Source organism: Haliotis rufescens, unplaced genomic scaffold (assembly GCF_023055435.1).
Source record: "Haliotis rufescens isolate VD_foot unplaced genomic scaffold, xgHalRufe1.0.p SCAF_29, whole genome shotgun sequence".
NCBI classification, from domain to species: domain Eukaryota; kingdom Metazoa; phylum Mollusca; class Gastropoda; order Lepetellida; family Haliotidae; genus Haliotis; species Haliotis rufescens.
The window spans coordinates 3,667,420-3,679,571 of record NW_025963990.1 but is presented as its reverse complement, the minus strand read 5'-3'; the positions used below and the strand labels follow the sequence as shown (position 1 = coordinate 3,679,571).

The following is a 12,152-nucleotide window of genomic DNA, read 5'->3' as shown; positions in this document are numbered from 1 at the left end:
ACATCACATAGATTTGTTGTCTTTTGGACAACACAACAAACCACGAAGTCATAATATTGCAAATAATTATTAGTCAGTACACAGTGAACTCAATCTCTTTGAACTGGTTTATCATTCAAATGATGACACACACTCATAGTAATGACAGAATGATTATTTGCCGAGGACTTTGAGTTAACAGGGTTTCGCTGTACATCAATAAAATATCCTCACAACCATCAAATGATGCAACATCCCAGCAAAAAGAACAGTTTGTTTAACATGAAATTACACCCATCAACACAAAGCTCACGAACTCTGAAATACCAAATCAATAATTAACGCAATGTACATTTCAGTAATTAGGATTCTGATGACAATCAAGTACCTGCACTCCACAAACAAGCAGGTACTTCCTGTCTGCCGGTAACGACAAAAATCTATCATTTCTTTTATGACGAAATCTCCGATTACTCTGAAGGATGATTTTGTCAAACAAGCAGCTCTCTTTGAAATTGAAAGGTTAGGTACGTTGCCATTTTTAAAAAATTGATTTTGTCACGGAAGTTGTATTAGTAAAAGGGTAATATCGTACTGCATGGATTACTGTGTCGCAGTAAATATCTGCATCAAGGTCATCAATGGTTCCGAAACATTAAGGATTCTGCTTGAGGACGTAACAGGAGTATGGCTTTAATCTGTAGTCATATTTGTTCATACTGAAACTAAATGGTTTTTATCATCTGATATTGCTCACGACTGTTTGTACATGCGTGCAATATCACTCACAATGTTCTTAAATGTTAATTGCTAGGTTTTTGAAAAGGTTCATTTCATTACACATTCAAAATAATGATTTCTATTAAATATTTAGTGATTCTAGTTAGTAGTCATATAGGATAGCCAGGTATTTGTGTGTTTAAATGAGTGAGTGAGTGAGTGAGTGAAGCTGATATCATGTGAGATCATGTGAGATCAGCAGTTGCTACCACTAGGATTTTTATAGAAATTAGTTTTATTTGAATTTTGAAAATACAAGTTGGGGACAAGTGATACTTGTACAAATATTTGCCCCCTCCTGTGAAAAAAAGTTAACTATGGCCTTGAGCATAGTCACCTTTTATGAGTTGCTGAAGACATATTCTACCCCAGATCTTCACGGGTCTCCCCCCAACAGCAATATTACATACAACTGTAAATAATCATGTCGAGACAAACCAGTGGTTGAAAGCATGAGCAACAGTTCATGGTTTCTGGGCATGATGCAACCACACATGGATCTTACCACTATGATAACCACAACTCCCATATTAGACTAACGCTAAGTCTCTGAAAATATACAATTTTGAAAGAAACAAATAACTGGGGAGGAAAAAAAGACTTGCTTTCATTTTTTATTTTTTGTTTGTTATCTAATGTCGCACTCAGCAATATTACATCAATATGACGGCAGTCTGTAAATAATCAAGTCTGGACCAGACAATCCAGTGGTTGACATCATGAGCATCGATCTACGCAATCAGAATACAATGACAGGCATCAACCTATAAGTCGCCTCTTACAACAAGCACAGTCACCTTTTACTTGCTTTATTTAGGGCCATAGCATTAAGTAGTGAGTGAGTGAGTGAGTAAGGTTTAACGCCGCTTTGGGCAATATTCCAGCAATATCACAGCGGGGGACACCAGAAATGGGCTTCACACATTGTACCCATGTCGGGAATCGAACCTGGGTCTTTGGCGTGACGAGCGAACGCTTTAACCACTAGGCTACACAACCGCCCCGCCATAGCATTAAGTAAGGGATAGGAATAATACTATGATACAGGGACTATGAAACACACTACTCCTATATGTTAACATAAACTGATGATAAATGTATTACTAAGATCATTTTGAGAAACGGTGCCCTAGGTACACATTGAATCAAGAATCAAGATTTTTTATTGTACAGAACACCCTTGTAGGACAGCGTACATCTACATATGGGAATAAATATAACTATAGACATGAGAGGTAGATGTACATACCGTATTCGACGTAATAAGCGCCCTGCTCTAATAAGCACCCACGGCGATATTTGCTAATCCAAATTAGCACCCTTCCGATTGATCAATGTACACAAGACTTATTTATTCGCGTATAATACGCACTCGTGTGTTAAATGCACCCTTGATTATGGGCAAATAAATTCTGGAAAAATATATCTGTCGTAAATAAACATTTCAGGCTGTCAGCATAAACCACGAAATTTATCCTTTAACTCTGTTTTTTTTCACCATAATAATATTCTAATAAGAGCCCCCTATTTCTAATTTTGAGAGTGCACTGGGCGTTTATTACGTCGAGTACGGTAATGTAGATTATACATGGAGATATTACATATTATTTTTATTCATAGTGTATAGACATTTATATACATGTATATCATGAGGTGGTTGGCAGAGTACACTTAAATTATGTAGATACTGTATTGTACAGACACAATAGTTGCAGTAAACATTGTGACCATCCTATCATCTTTTGGTCCACTGGTGACCCTTCAACCCAACAATCTCTACAGGTCAAATGTAAGAAAACAGACAAAATTCATATAAACTTTGTTCAAGTCAGGTCAAAAGGTCAGGTCAAAATATAGGTTAAGACCTCAACACACAATTTACATCAACTCAGATCAAATAGCAGCCATTCTACATTTAATAAGAAATAATCCTTAATTAAATGCTTAAATATTTACAATGTATCAAAAGACACAATGGATTGTACACAGAAATAATCTGTGGTCTCATTAATGGCAGAAGAAATGTATTCAACTACTATCCTTTAACACTGAGTCATATCTTCCTAAAGACTACATCAATCATGAATGAGCCTACATATTTACAGTAGCAAAATACCTGTAGCATATCAGAGATCACACTGTGTTTAATCACAGGGCCATTTGATCTCCTTTGTAAGCTGATATAGCGGACTGTCAAGAACTATTTCATGCATCAGGGATTATTTCATTCATATTTTATGCAGGATATAACAATATATAGAGCACTAGTTCCAAAGTTCAGACACATACAAAATAAAAATTAAACATGATAATGAACTTTTAATTATGCCAAGAGTTATTATTTCTTGGCATTCAGATTTTAAAAAACCCATCTTGGTCAGTAAGTGATGAAGATAAAATTAAAAAGACATTTCAGATTAATATTTCTTTCAAAAACACACCACAAGATGTTGTCAAGTGAGCAGTATTATATAAGCTTGCCTCATCAGTCTTCAGCAGAGCCTGTTGTATACAATGTTTGCTTGTTAACAAATACGTTTTCATTTAGAGGATAAAAAAATAATGCATTTCAGATTTTAAATTCTTCACTGTTATAATGCATGGTTATACTTGAAAGTATTGTTGTAATGTTTAATTATTCATAATTTCATTTTTACACCTTAATCATTGTTGTTTTGAAGTTTCTTTAAAATAAAGTTTTATGTTATAGAAAATATAAACATAAACACATATGTGACATAAATTAATTTAACATCCAAAATTGGCTCCCACAGGAGATATCCCTTGGGTGAGATCAAGTGATATCTACATTGTAGATATCACTGCAATGAATTTGCATCACAACGCTTTGCAGGCCATTGTGATGTCATTGGTTACCATGATGTCACAATCAAATGACATCACTAATGGCTCTGCTACTGAAGCTGTTAGCAGTATTTTTTACACTTAAGACACTACTGATTACTGTCTACAAGCTGAAAAAGTTGAAAGAATGATGATGGGTGATAAATAAAATGTGGCAAGCCTCAGAGTTTTCTGCTTTTATCACTCGTGTTGATATATTTGATATCAAAAGACACAAGGGTGAGATTCTCAATGTGATAAATGAAATCAGTTCTCACCTTCATCTTCTGAATATTCCATCACTGAAAACATTCTCCACTCCATGAGAAACATCCAGCAAGAATATCTTCAATAATTTCCAGTGTCATTAATAAAAAATGACAAGAAAACATATTTCATCACAATACTCCACACCACCATCCTTAACAAGGATGCAAAACATTCTTAAACCATATAAACTTCAACGAACTGTCCAAACACAATCAATAAATCCATTAAATTCAAACTAAAATGGTCAGGAATTACTACGTCTGTCCATCCCACGACAAAATTAAAACTCTTTCAAGAATTCGGAGATAATTCCACAGCGGTCGGTTGGTTCCAGCGCGACGTTTAGCCTGATCCTGTTAATCACAAGGAACTAACAGCCACATTCCCGAAGCTAAGAGGCTAAATCAGTTTAGCGTTTACCCTTCCTATTTATACACCTTCATTACTATAAAGGTGGCAGTTGTGACCGCTGGCTTCCTTTCCGACACCGCACATGGGGGCCGGTGCCTCCACACTCCGCTTGTGTTGACATGATACATAGAGTCTACAAACAATTAAACACAATATGTTTGATGACTGCAATGTCAAAGTTTTATCAGCTCGCCTGGCCTTTCTACACGACCATCTGGCCAAGTTAGCCCTGACGTGACCTTTGTGGCAAGATGTCATTCTTTGTATGTATAGTACTTGTGTTCGTGATTCAATATTTTATTTCGCCAAAAAATTGTGTGGTCAACACTTTTCTTTTGCAACTAGGGTACGAGTGCTTGGAAGATGTCTTGTGTTAACACACCTGAATCACTGCTTGTTTTCACTCTGCCTTCTTACGAAATGTCCACGCACTGCTCTTGATGTGGGATTCGGAAGGTGCTAGCTTAATCCTAGATGTTTCTGACATGGAGAATTTAAACAACCAGGTCACACTCTTGAAATCCCAGAATGCCAGACCCTGGCCCACTGCCTGACATTGTATGCTTCAGCATACTGACCTCTGACCTGGCAGATGTTCATTGTCGAGTGAGTGAGTGAGTGGGAGAATGGGATATTGGGCGAGTGAGTGAGTGTTTCCAAATTATGACCTCTGACCTGTCAGATGTTCATTATCGAGTGAGTGAGTGAGTGAGTGAGTGGGAAAATGGGATATTGGGTGAGTGAGTGTTTCAACATAATGACCTCTGACCTGTCAGATGTTCATTATCGAGTGAGTGAGTGAGTGAATGAGTGGGAGAATGGGATATTGGGTGAGTGAGTGAGTGAGTGAGTGAATGAGTGTTTCAACATAATGACCTCTGACCTGTCAGATCTTCATTATCGAGTGAGTGAGTGGGTTTGGATAATGGGTGAGTGAGTGAGTGAGTGAGTGAATGAGTGTTACGACATAATGACCTCTGACCTGTCAGATCTTCATTATCAGTGAGTGAGTGAGTGGGAGAATGGGATATTGGTTGAGTGAGTGAGTGAGTGAGTGAGTGAATGAGTGTTTCAACATAATGACCTCTGACCTGTCAGATGTTCATTATCGAGTGAGTGAGTGAGTGGGTGGGATAATGGGTGAGTGAGTAAGTGAGTGAGTGAGTGAGTGAATGAGTGTTACGACATAATGACCTCTGACCTGTCAGATCTTCATTATCAAGTGAGTGAGTGAGTGAGTGAGAGTGAGTGAGGTTTTAACATTCCAGCAATATGCCGATAGAGGAAACAGGAATTTGGCTTCACATTCTGTACAACAGAGCTACCCACCCTTTGACGAATGAGTGAGTGAGTGAGTGGTCACGTGAGTGAGTGAGTGATCTGCACTGAACACAACAATAAAGTTTTACCAAAATACCTGATGAATCTATCACACTACTGATGTATCTATATCAGAATTCATATGTATAAGTTTTGTTTGTTTGTTTGTTTGTTGTTTGACACTGCACTCAGCAATATTCCAGCTATATGACGGTGGTCTGTAAATAATCAAGTAAGGACGAGACAATCCAGTGATTGACATCATGAACATCAATCAACACAATCGGGAACGGTGACATGTATAAACAAAGTCAGCGAGCCGTACCACCTGATCCCGTTAGTCGCCTCATACGACAAGTACTATATCACATGGTTCAATAGTTGGAGAGCCGTGACCTGTCAGTCTCTCTGTGTCCCTGTGTCTAGGACTGAGGCTCGATACAGCCAAGGTTACATGACCAGGATTAAATCAGGAATATAAACATCCCTGATAATATAAGGACATAGCTGCTAAGCTCGTTTAGGATGGCGGCTGGTAGAATAACAAGACAATGCAACTACAGATTCACAATGCAATCCCATATAGATTATCATCTGGCTGTATAATTAATGAAGTGATTGAAGAGTGGACAAGGTGACATGGCTTCAAGGTAATTTAACCTTGTAAATTAATGTCACATTGGACAAGGTGAGGCATGAACTGAATACCATCATCATTCCCAATCTCATTAAAATCAGACCTTAGTTCTCGCTACCGATAAACAAAGATCTGAGGACATCCCATTATGGGTCACGTCAGACCGACCTTGCACGAATTTGGCCGACCAATGGATTGACCAATCAGAAGGCAGCTTTCTCATGCTTTACGGCACTAATTTCAAATTGTCAACTACGCTTCGAAACATATTTTGACAAATTCTCGATTACAAATTTGAAACCTGAACAAAAGAACATTCTGGAATGGCTAATTTATGGTCTAGATTGTATGGATTCAGTCGTTAAACCCGTAACTATCGTTCGGAATATCCGGTGTTAATGTTTTCGAGGTTGTATGATTAGAAATCACATTCCGACTGTCACTTTCATGATCTGGTAAGTGACGCTCTGATTGGTCGGATGAAAGGTCGTTCTGACGTGACCCCTAAAGGGATGTCTTCAGATCTTTGTTTAGTGGTAGCGAGAACTAAGGTCTGATTTTAATGAGATTGGATAATTCCTGGTAGTATCAACAAGGAATTAATGAAATTCATGCAAGTAAACATTCTTGGAATCAATTATGTTCATCTGAACAAAAATCAGAAATCAAACTTAGAATATTCCAGTCTCAAGTCCTTGCAACATATTAACAAAATGATTAGGCTCTGAAAATATTCCTTTATGGGAAAACGGTGCTGATCTACATGTGGAATCAGTATTGCCAGTCTCCCCAGCAGGGGAATACGAAGACCAACAGTTGACTATCATACCTACAAAGTCAGCATATATATTTCACCCACTTATTAAATTTGTTTTGCCTTCAGCAGATAAATATAAAATATGATATAAATAGTCATCATTCCATAATTGCAAAATCTCAAAATAAGTCTGCTGAAAAATAGCAAAGTTGGTGACTCATAAATTTGTATCTTTGAGTCGAAAATAACTTCAACAAAGTTTACTTGATCAGATACTTTTCACAATGGGTTTGAATACAATTCTTCATTTGAAAATGGTTTTTTTGTTGTTCAATACTGCTCTCAGCAAGATTCCAGCTATATGACGGCGGTCTGTAAATAATCCAGTGATTGACATCATGAGCATCAATCTACGTAATTGGGATATAATGTCATGCATCAACCAAGTCAGCGAGCCTGACCACCCGATCCTGTTAGTCGCCTCTAACGACAAACATATAGTCGCCTTTAATGGCAACATGGGTTGCTGAAGACCTATTCTACCCCAGGTCTTCACGGGGCATCAACAATGTGAGATTGATCAGGGATGTACAAGCAAGTAGTTCAAGCAGTACATGAATATTATTTCATCACATCTTAAATATTAATAATACATATTTTATTTTTTTTAAATATGGGCCCGATGGGTAGCATAGTGGTTAAAGCGTTCGCTTGTCATGCTGAAACCCCAGGTTTGATTCCTCACATGGGTACAATGTGCAAAGTTCATTTCTGGTGTTCCCCGCCGTGATATTGCTGGAATATTGCTAAAAGCGGCGTTAAAACCAGACTCACTCACTCACTCTTCAAAATATTATTCCATCAAAATAAGACAAGAAACATTCCATTAAGGAATAGTGAGTGAGTGAGTGAGTGAGTTTGGTTTTACGCCGCTTTTAGCAATATTCCAGCAATATCATGGCAGGGGACACCAGAAATGGGCTTCACACATTGTACCCATGTCGGGAATCGAACCCGGGTCTTCGGCGTGACGAGTGAACGCTTTAACCACTAGGCTACCTGACCGGCCCCCATTAAAGAATAGAGGCAATTTTGTAGACATACACTAACATAATCTAACAAACATGTAACATTTACAGCAATGTAACATCATCTCGATACCACTCCACACAAATTGTCATGAAAATAACTCATATATCGAGAAATTTGACTTCCCTCAAAACAATCCTCTCATTAAAACCCTTGCATGTCCCACATGTAAACTAAGACACACAGACCAGGTATACTAGACACAACACAATCCCAGTGTTGAGAGCTGTGAAGTGCCGATAGTCAATCCATCATCACTATCTGGTAAGCTGACATATGGACTGGAGCCTTTCAGTCAAATATCACAGCAATCAAGCCTCACTCAGGGCTATCAGTATAAGGTTACATGTTAGACAAAGTAATGATCTCAACACTCTACACACTTCCTTGTCTTCATCAAAGGAGTGGATGTAACTAACATTTAATCTCTGATATGAGAATAGTTTAAGATTTTTGTGTGTTCAAATGTCTTTAATATATAATACAAAGGTCCCTAGAGAATCTCTTCAATTTCTAAGCTTGTCAAATATATATTTGTTTCAGCACTATAAGGTATAATATCAGCACTATAAGGTATAATATCAGCACTATAAGGTATAACATCAGCACGATAAGGTATATCAGCACTATAAGGTATAATATCAGCATTTTAAGGTATAACATCAGCACTATAAGGTATAAGATCAGCACTATAAGGTATAATATCAGCACTATGAGTTTTAATATCAGCACTATAAGGTATATCAGCAGTATAAGATATAACATCAGCACTATGAGGTATAACATCAGCACTATAAGGTATATTATCAGCACTATAAGGTATAATATCAGCACTATAAGGTATATCAGCACTATAAGGTATAATATCAGCACTATAAGGTATAATATCAGCACTATAAGGTATATCAGCACTATGAGGTATAACATCAGCACTATAAGGTATACTATCAGCACTACAGTGATCGCTCGCTATTGCGCTCTTCGATAAAGCGCTACCTCGGTTATTACGCGCGGTAACGCATGGCTCCCAAAATTTATGTACACTTTTAATACTGAGAGTTTTACACAGACATGATTGTATTGTTGTTCGTTGTTTATTTGCACATAACGCTTCTCATTGCATAATCAACGGTTTATCGCTGAATGGAGTTCTAATAATCTGTTTGAAAACATCCGCGGCAGGTCCCGGAAATACGATTGTTCTACTAGTTAACTTTTCACACTATACATCCTTTGATCTTAGAAGCGCATGCATGCAATAAAAGAGAACCACAAGTGAAGTTTATATTCTTAATTAGTGGGCAATCCAATTTAAGGCTAAACTGTCACACACATGTAGTTGCTGTCACAACACGGCGGTCATTTGTTTCGTAATCGCGCTTTCGTAACATCGCCTGTTTTTTCCCCGTAGTTATAACAAGCGATTTCATTGGATTAAAATTTGTTTCTAATGACGCTTTCTTGCCGAAATCTGCTACAAGTTTCGTGATTGGTCAATTTTGAGCACGTGACCTCAGGCAGCCAATCAAGCTGTGATACAAAGTTCGTGTTTGATAAATTTCAGAAGTTAGCGAAAGATTTTTTGTTAAATCGTGTTATTCTGATCGTTTTAAGCAGGAAATCACAATATATATTAAAAATATGGAACTTCGCGAATGTATCGTGCTAGGTTACGAGCTGTGACAAAGATTTTTCATGCATATATTTTTGCATTAAACGTTGTGTCCGAGCCGAGAATTCAAGGCGACGAAAGCCGAGATGTCATTTGACTTATATTACACGCGATCGCACGAAACGATGGAAATAATAACTTAGATGTAAGTTTGATTACTTTTAGATATATTTTTGTTGATTTTATTTATCACTTTGTATAATATATTTAAAGATTTGCTTAAAATAGTCTTTATTTTGCTCTTTGACATGTTCGATGCGGACCCGTTGTCGAAATGTGTGTCCGAGAATTTTATTTTCAATAACATCGCGGGAAATAGTGAATAATTTTTTAATTTATTGATAAAAAATGTTAAATTAGAATGGAATACGTATTTCAGACATTGTGAAATATGACAGATTTAATAAATGAATGATATTACAGGTAGATCTAGGTCCATAAAAATATATACTATTTTGACGTGACGTGAGATAAACACATAGGCCTATTGATGATTTGAGATTTGCCGAGCGCGCTCCCCCGCCTCGGCCTCGGTTAAACGGCTCATCGTCTATAACGCCCACCAATTATTTGGACCCCATTGGTAGCGCAATAGCGAGCGATCACTGTATAAGGTATAATATCAGCACTATGAGGTGCAATATCAGCACTATAAGGTATAATATCAGCACTATAAGGTATATCAGCACTATAAGGTATAACATCAGCACTATAAGGTATATCAGCACTATAACGTATAACATCAGCACTATAAGGTATATGATCAGCACTATAAGGTATATCAGCACTATTAGGTATATCAGCACTATAAGGTATATCAGCACTATAAGGTATAATATCAGCACTATAAGGTATAATATCAGCACTATAAGGTATAACATTAGCACTATAAGGTATATCAGCACTATAAGGTATATCAGCACTATAAGGTATAACATCAGCACTATAAAGTATAACATCAGCAATATAGGGTATAACATCAGCACTATAAGGTATAGTTTGTCTTAAGTCATGGATACCTCTACATATATTCCAAAGTCACAGTTGGAGTTTACAAGGATTCACTGTACAACAATCCTTGTATTAATGCTTCAAATATCATCATCATCATCATCATCATCATTCATGTTACTAAGAATGTATTAGCTCTAAATCATCACCAAAACAACGTTCGTTTCTATGGAAATCAAGTCACAACGTTGTTAAAACAGCTTAAACTTGGCCCATGTGTTGTTTCCATTAAGTCAAGCCCAGAAAAACAAACAGAATAAACATACATTCACAGAAACAAAAGCTCATTACTTACATTTAAGAGCCAGTTCAACTATTATTTTGGTCGTGCAATACAATCTGCCTGTTTATATACACCAAAAGCTCTGGAAGTGGGTTGTGTTTAAATCAAAACATTCAGCTGACTTTCAGTGAACAGGAAATATTTGTAAAATGTTTCCACTTCCAGGGAATGTAAAACCTTTGCGTGTTGAGATCTGACTGAGAGATGCAAGACGACATATTGGTTGTTTGTGTTTACAGTTGTTGTGTACACCAACAACCCATTTCCATTTACTTTGATGAATCCTTACTCTAAAAATAAAGTTGATGTGTTTAAGCTTAACGGTACAGGGGGCACGGGTGGCCCAGTCGTCTAAGGCGCCGCAATTCGCTGTGCAGAGTTGCGTCCCTTGGGCACGCCAGAAACCTATAATTGTGGGTTTGAATCCCGGTTTGCCCCGATTATGTTTCTTGGTTTGTCAGCACCATACCCGTGCTCGTGGGTTTCACTGAAGTGGTAAACATCCGAGACCTACATCACTTCGGGCTTTCCTCCCACATTAAGCTGGCACGCCTTGATATAACTGGAATACTGTTAAAAGCGGCGTTAAACCGAAATCACTTAACGGCACAAAATGGCAATAGCGCTAGCATACAAGTGTGTCATGCGACAGTCAAGTATTCATGCAACAATCTTAATCAAGCAACTACAACTTTCTTAGGCAACAGTAAAAATTAGCTGTCATTCATTCATTTTTTCTAAATTGATTTCATGTTTCCATTTATTCCCTTATTATATCATGTGTCATATATTTCCTTCATATTTTTCATATTCCCCAGGGGCATGGGAGGTCCAGTCGTGTGAGGCATCACGATTCGCTGTGCAGAGCTGTGTCCCTTGGGAACGCCAAACCCAAGCTCCTTCCCAGCACGTGACACCTTCGTTACACTCTCGGTAACATCGCTGCCACCAGTGTGGGCGCGGCCATTACAAGAATCTTGAAATTTGGCTTCTAACCCCAAATGTAGTAACGTTCATACTTTTGTTTATTCCTTTGGGAATGCCATCATAGTTTGACGGCAGTCCATGTTTTCCAGATGAAATTACTTTGTTGTCTGTA

At 37.6% G+C, this 12,152-nt stretch overlaps 1 protein-coding gene across 2 annotated transcripts in view; it reads right to left on the bottom strand.

Annotated features, from left to right (window-relative positions):
- LOC124144419 (rap1 GTPase-activating protein 1-like) overlaps positions 1–12,152 on the bottom strand; it is a 345,341-nt gene that overhangs the window by 301,952 nt on the left and 31,237 nt on the right. Inside the window, exon 1 of one of the 2 annotated variants that reach the window (XM_048402790.1) lies at positions 3,882–3,918. The exons of the other annotated variant lie outside the window; for it this stretch is intronic. Within the exon in view, the coding sequence (XP_048258747.1) occupies positions 3,882–3,915 (34 nt within the window). The 5' untranslated portion in view covers positions 3,916–3,918. Of the gene's footprint in view, positions 1–3,881; positions 3,919–12,152 lie in introns of those variants that run through there. 2 annotated transcript variants of the gene reach the window in all.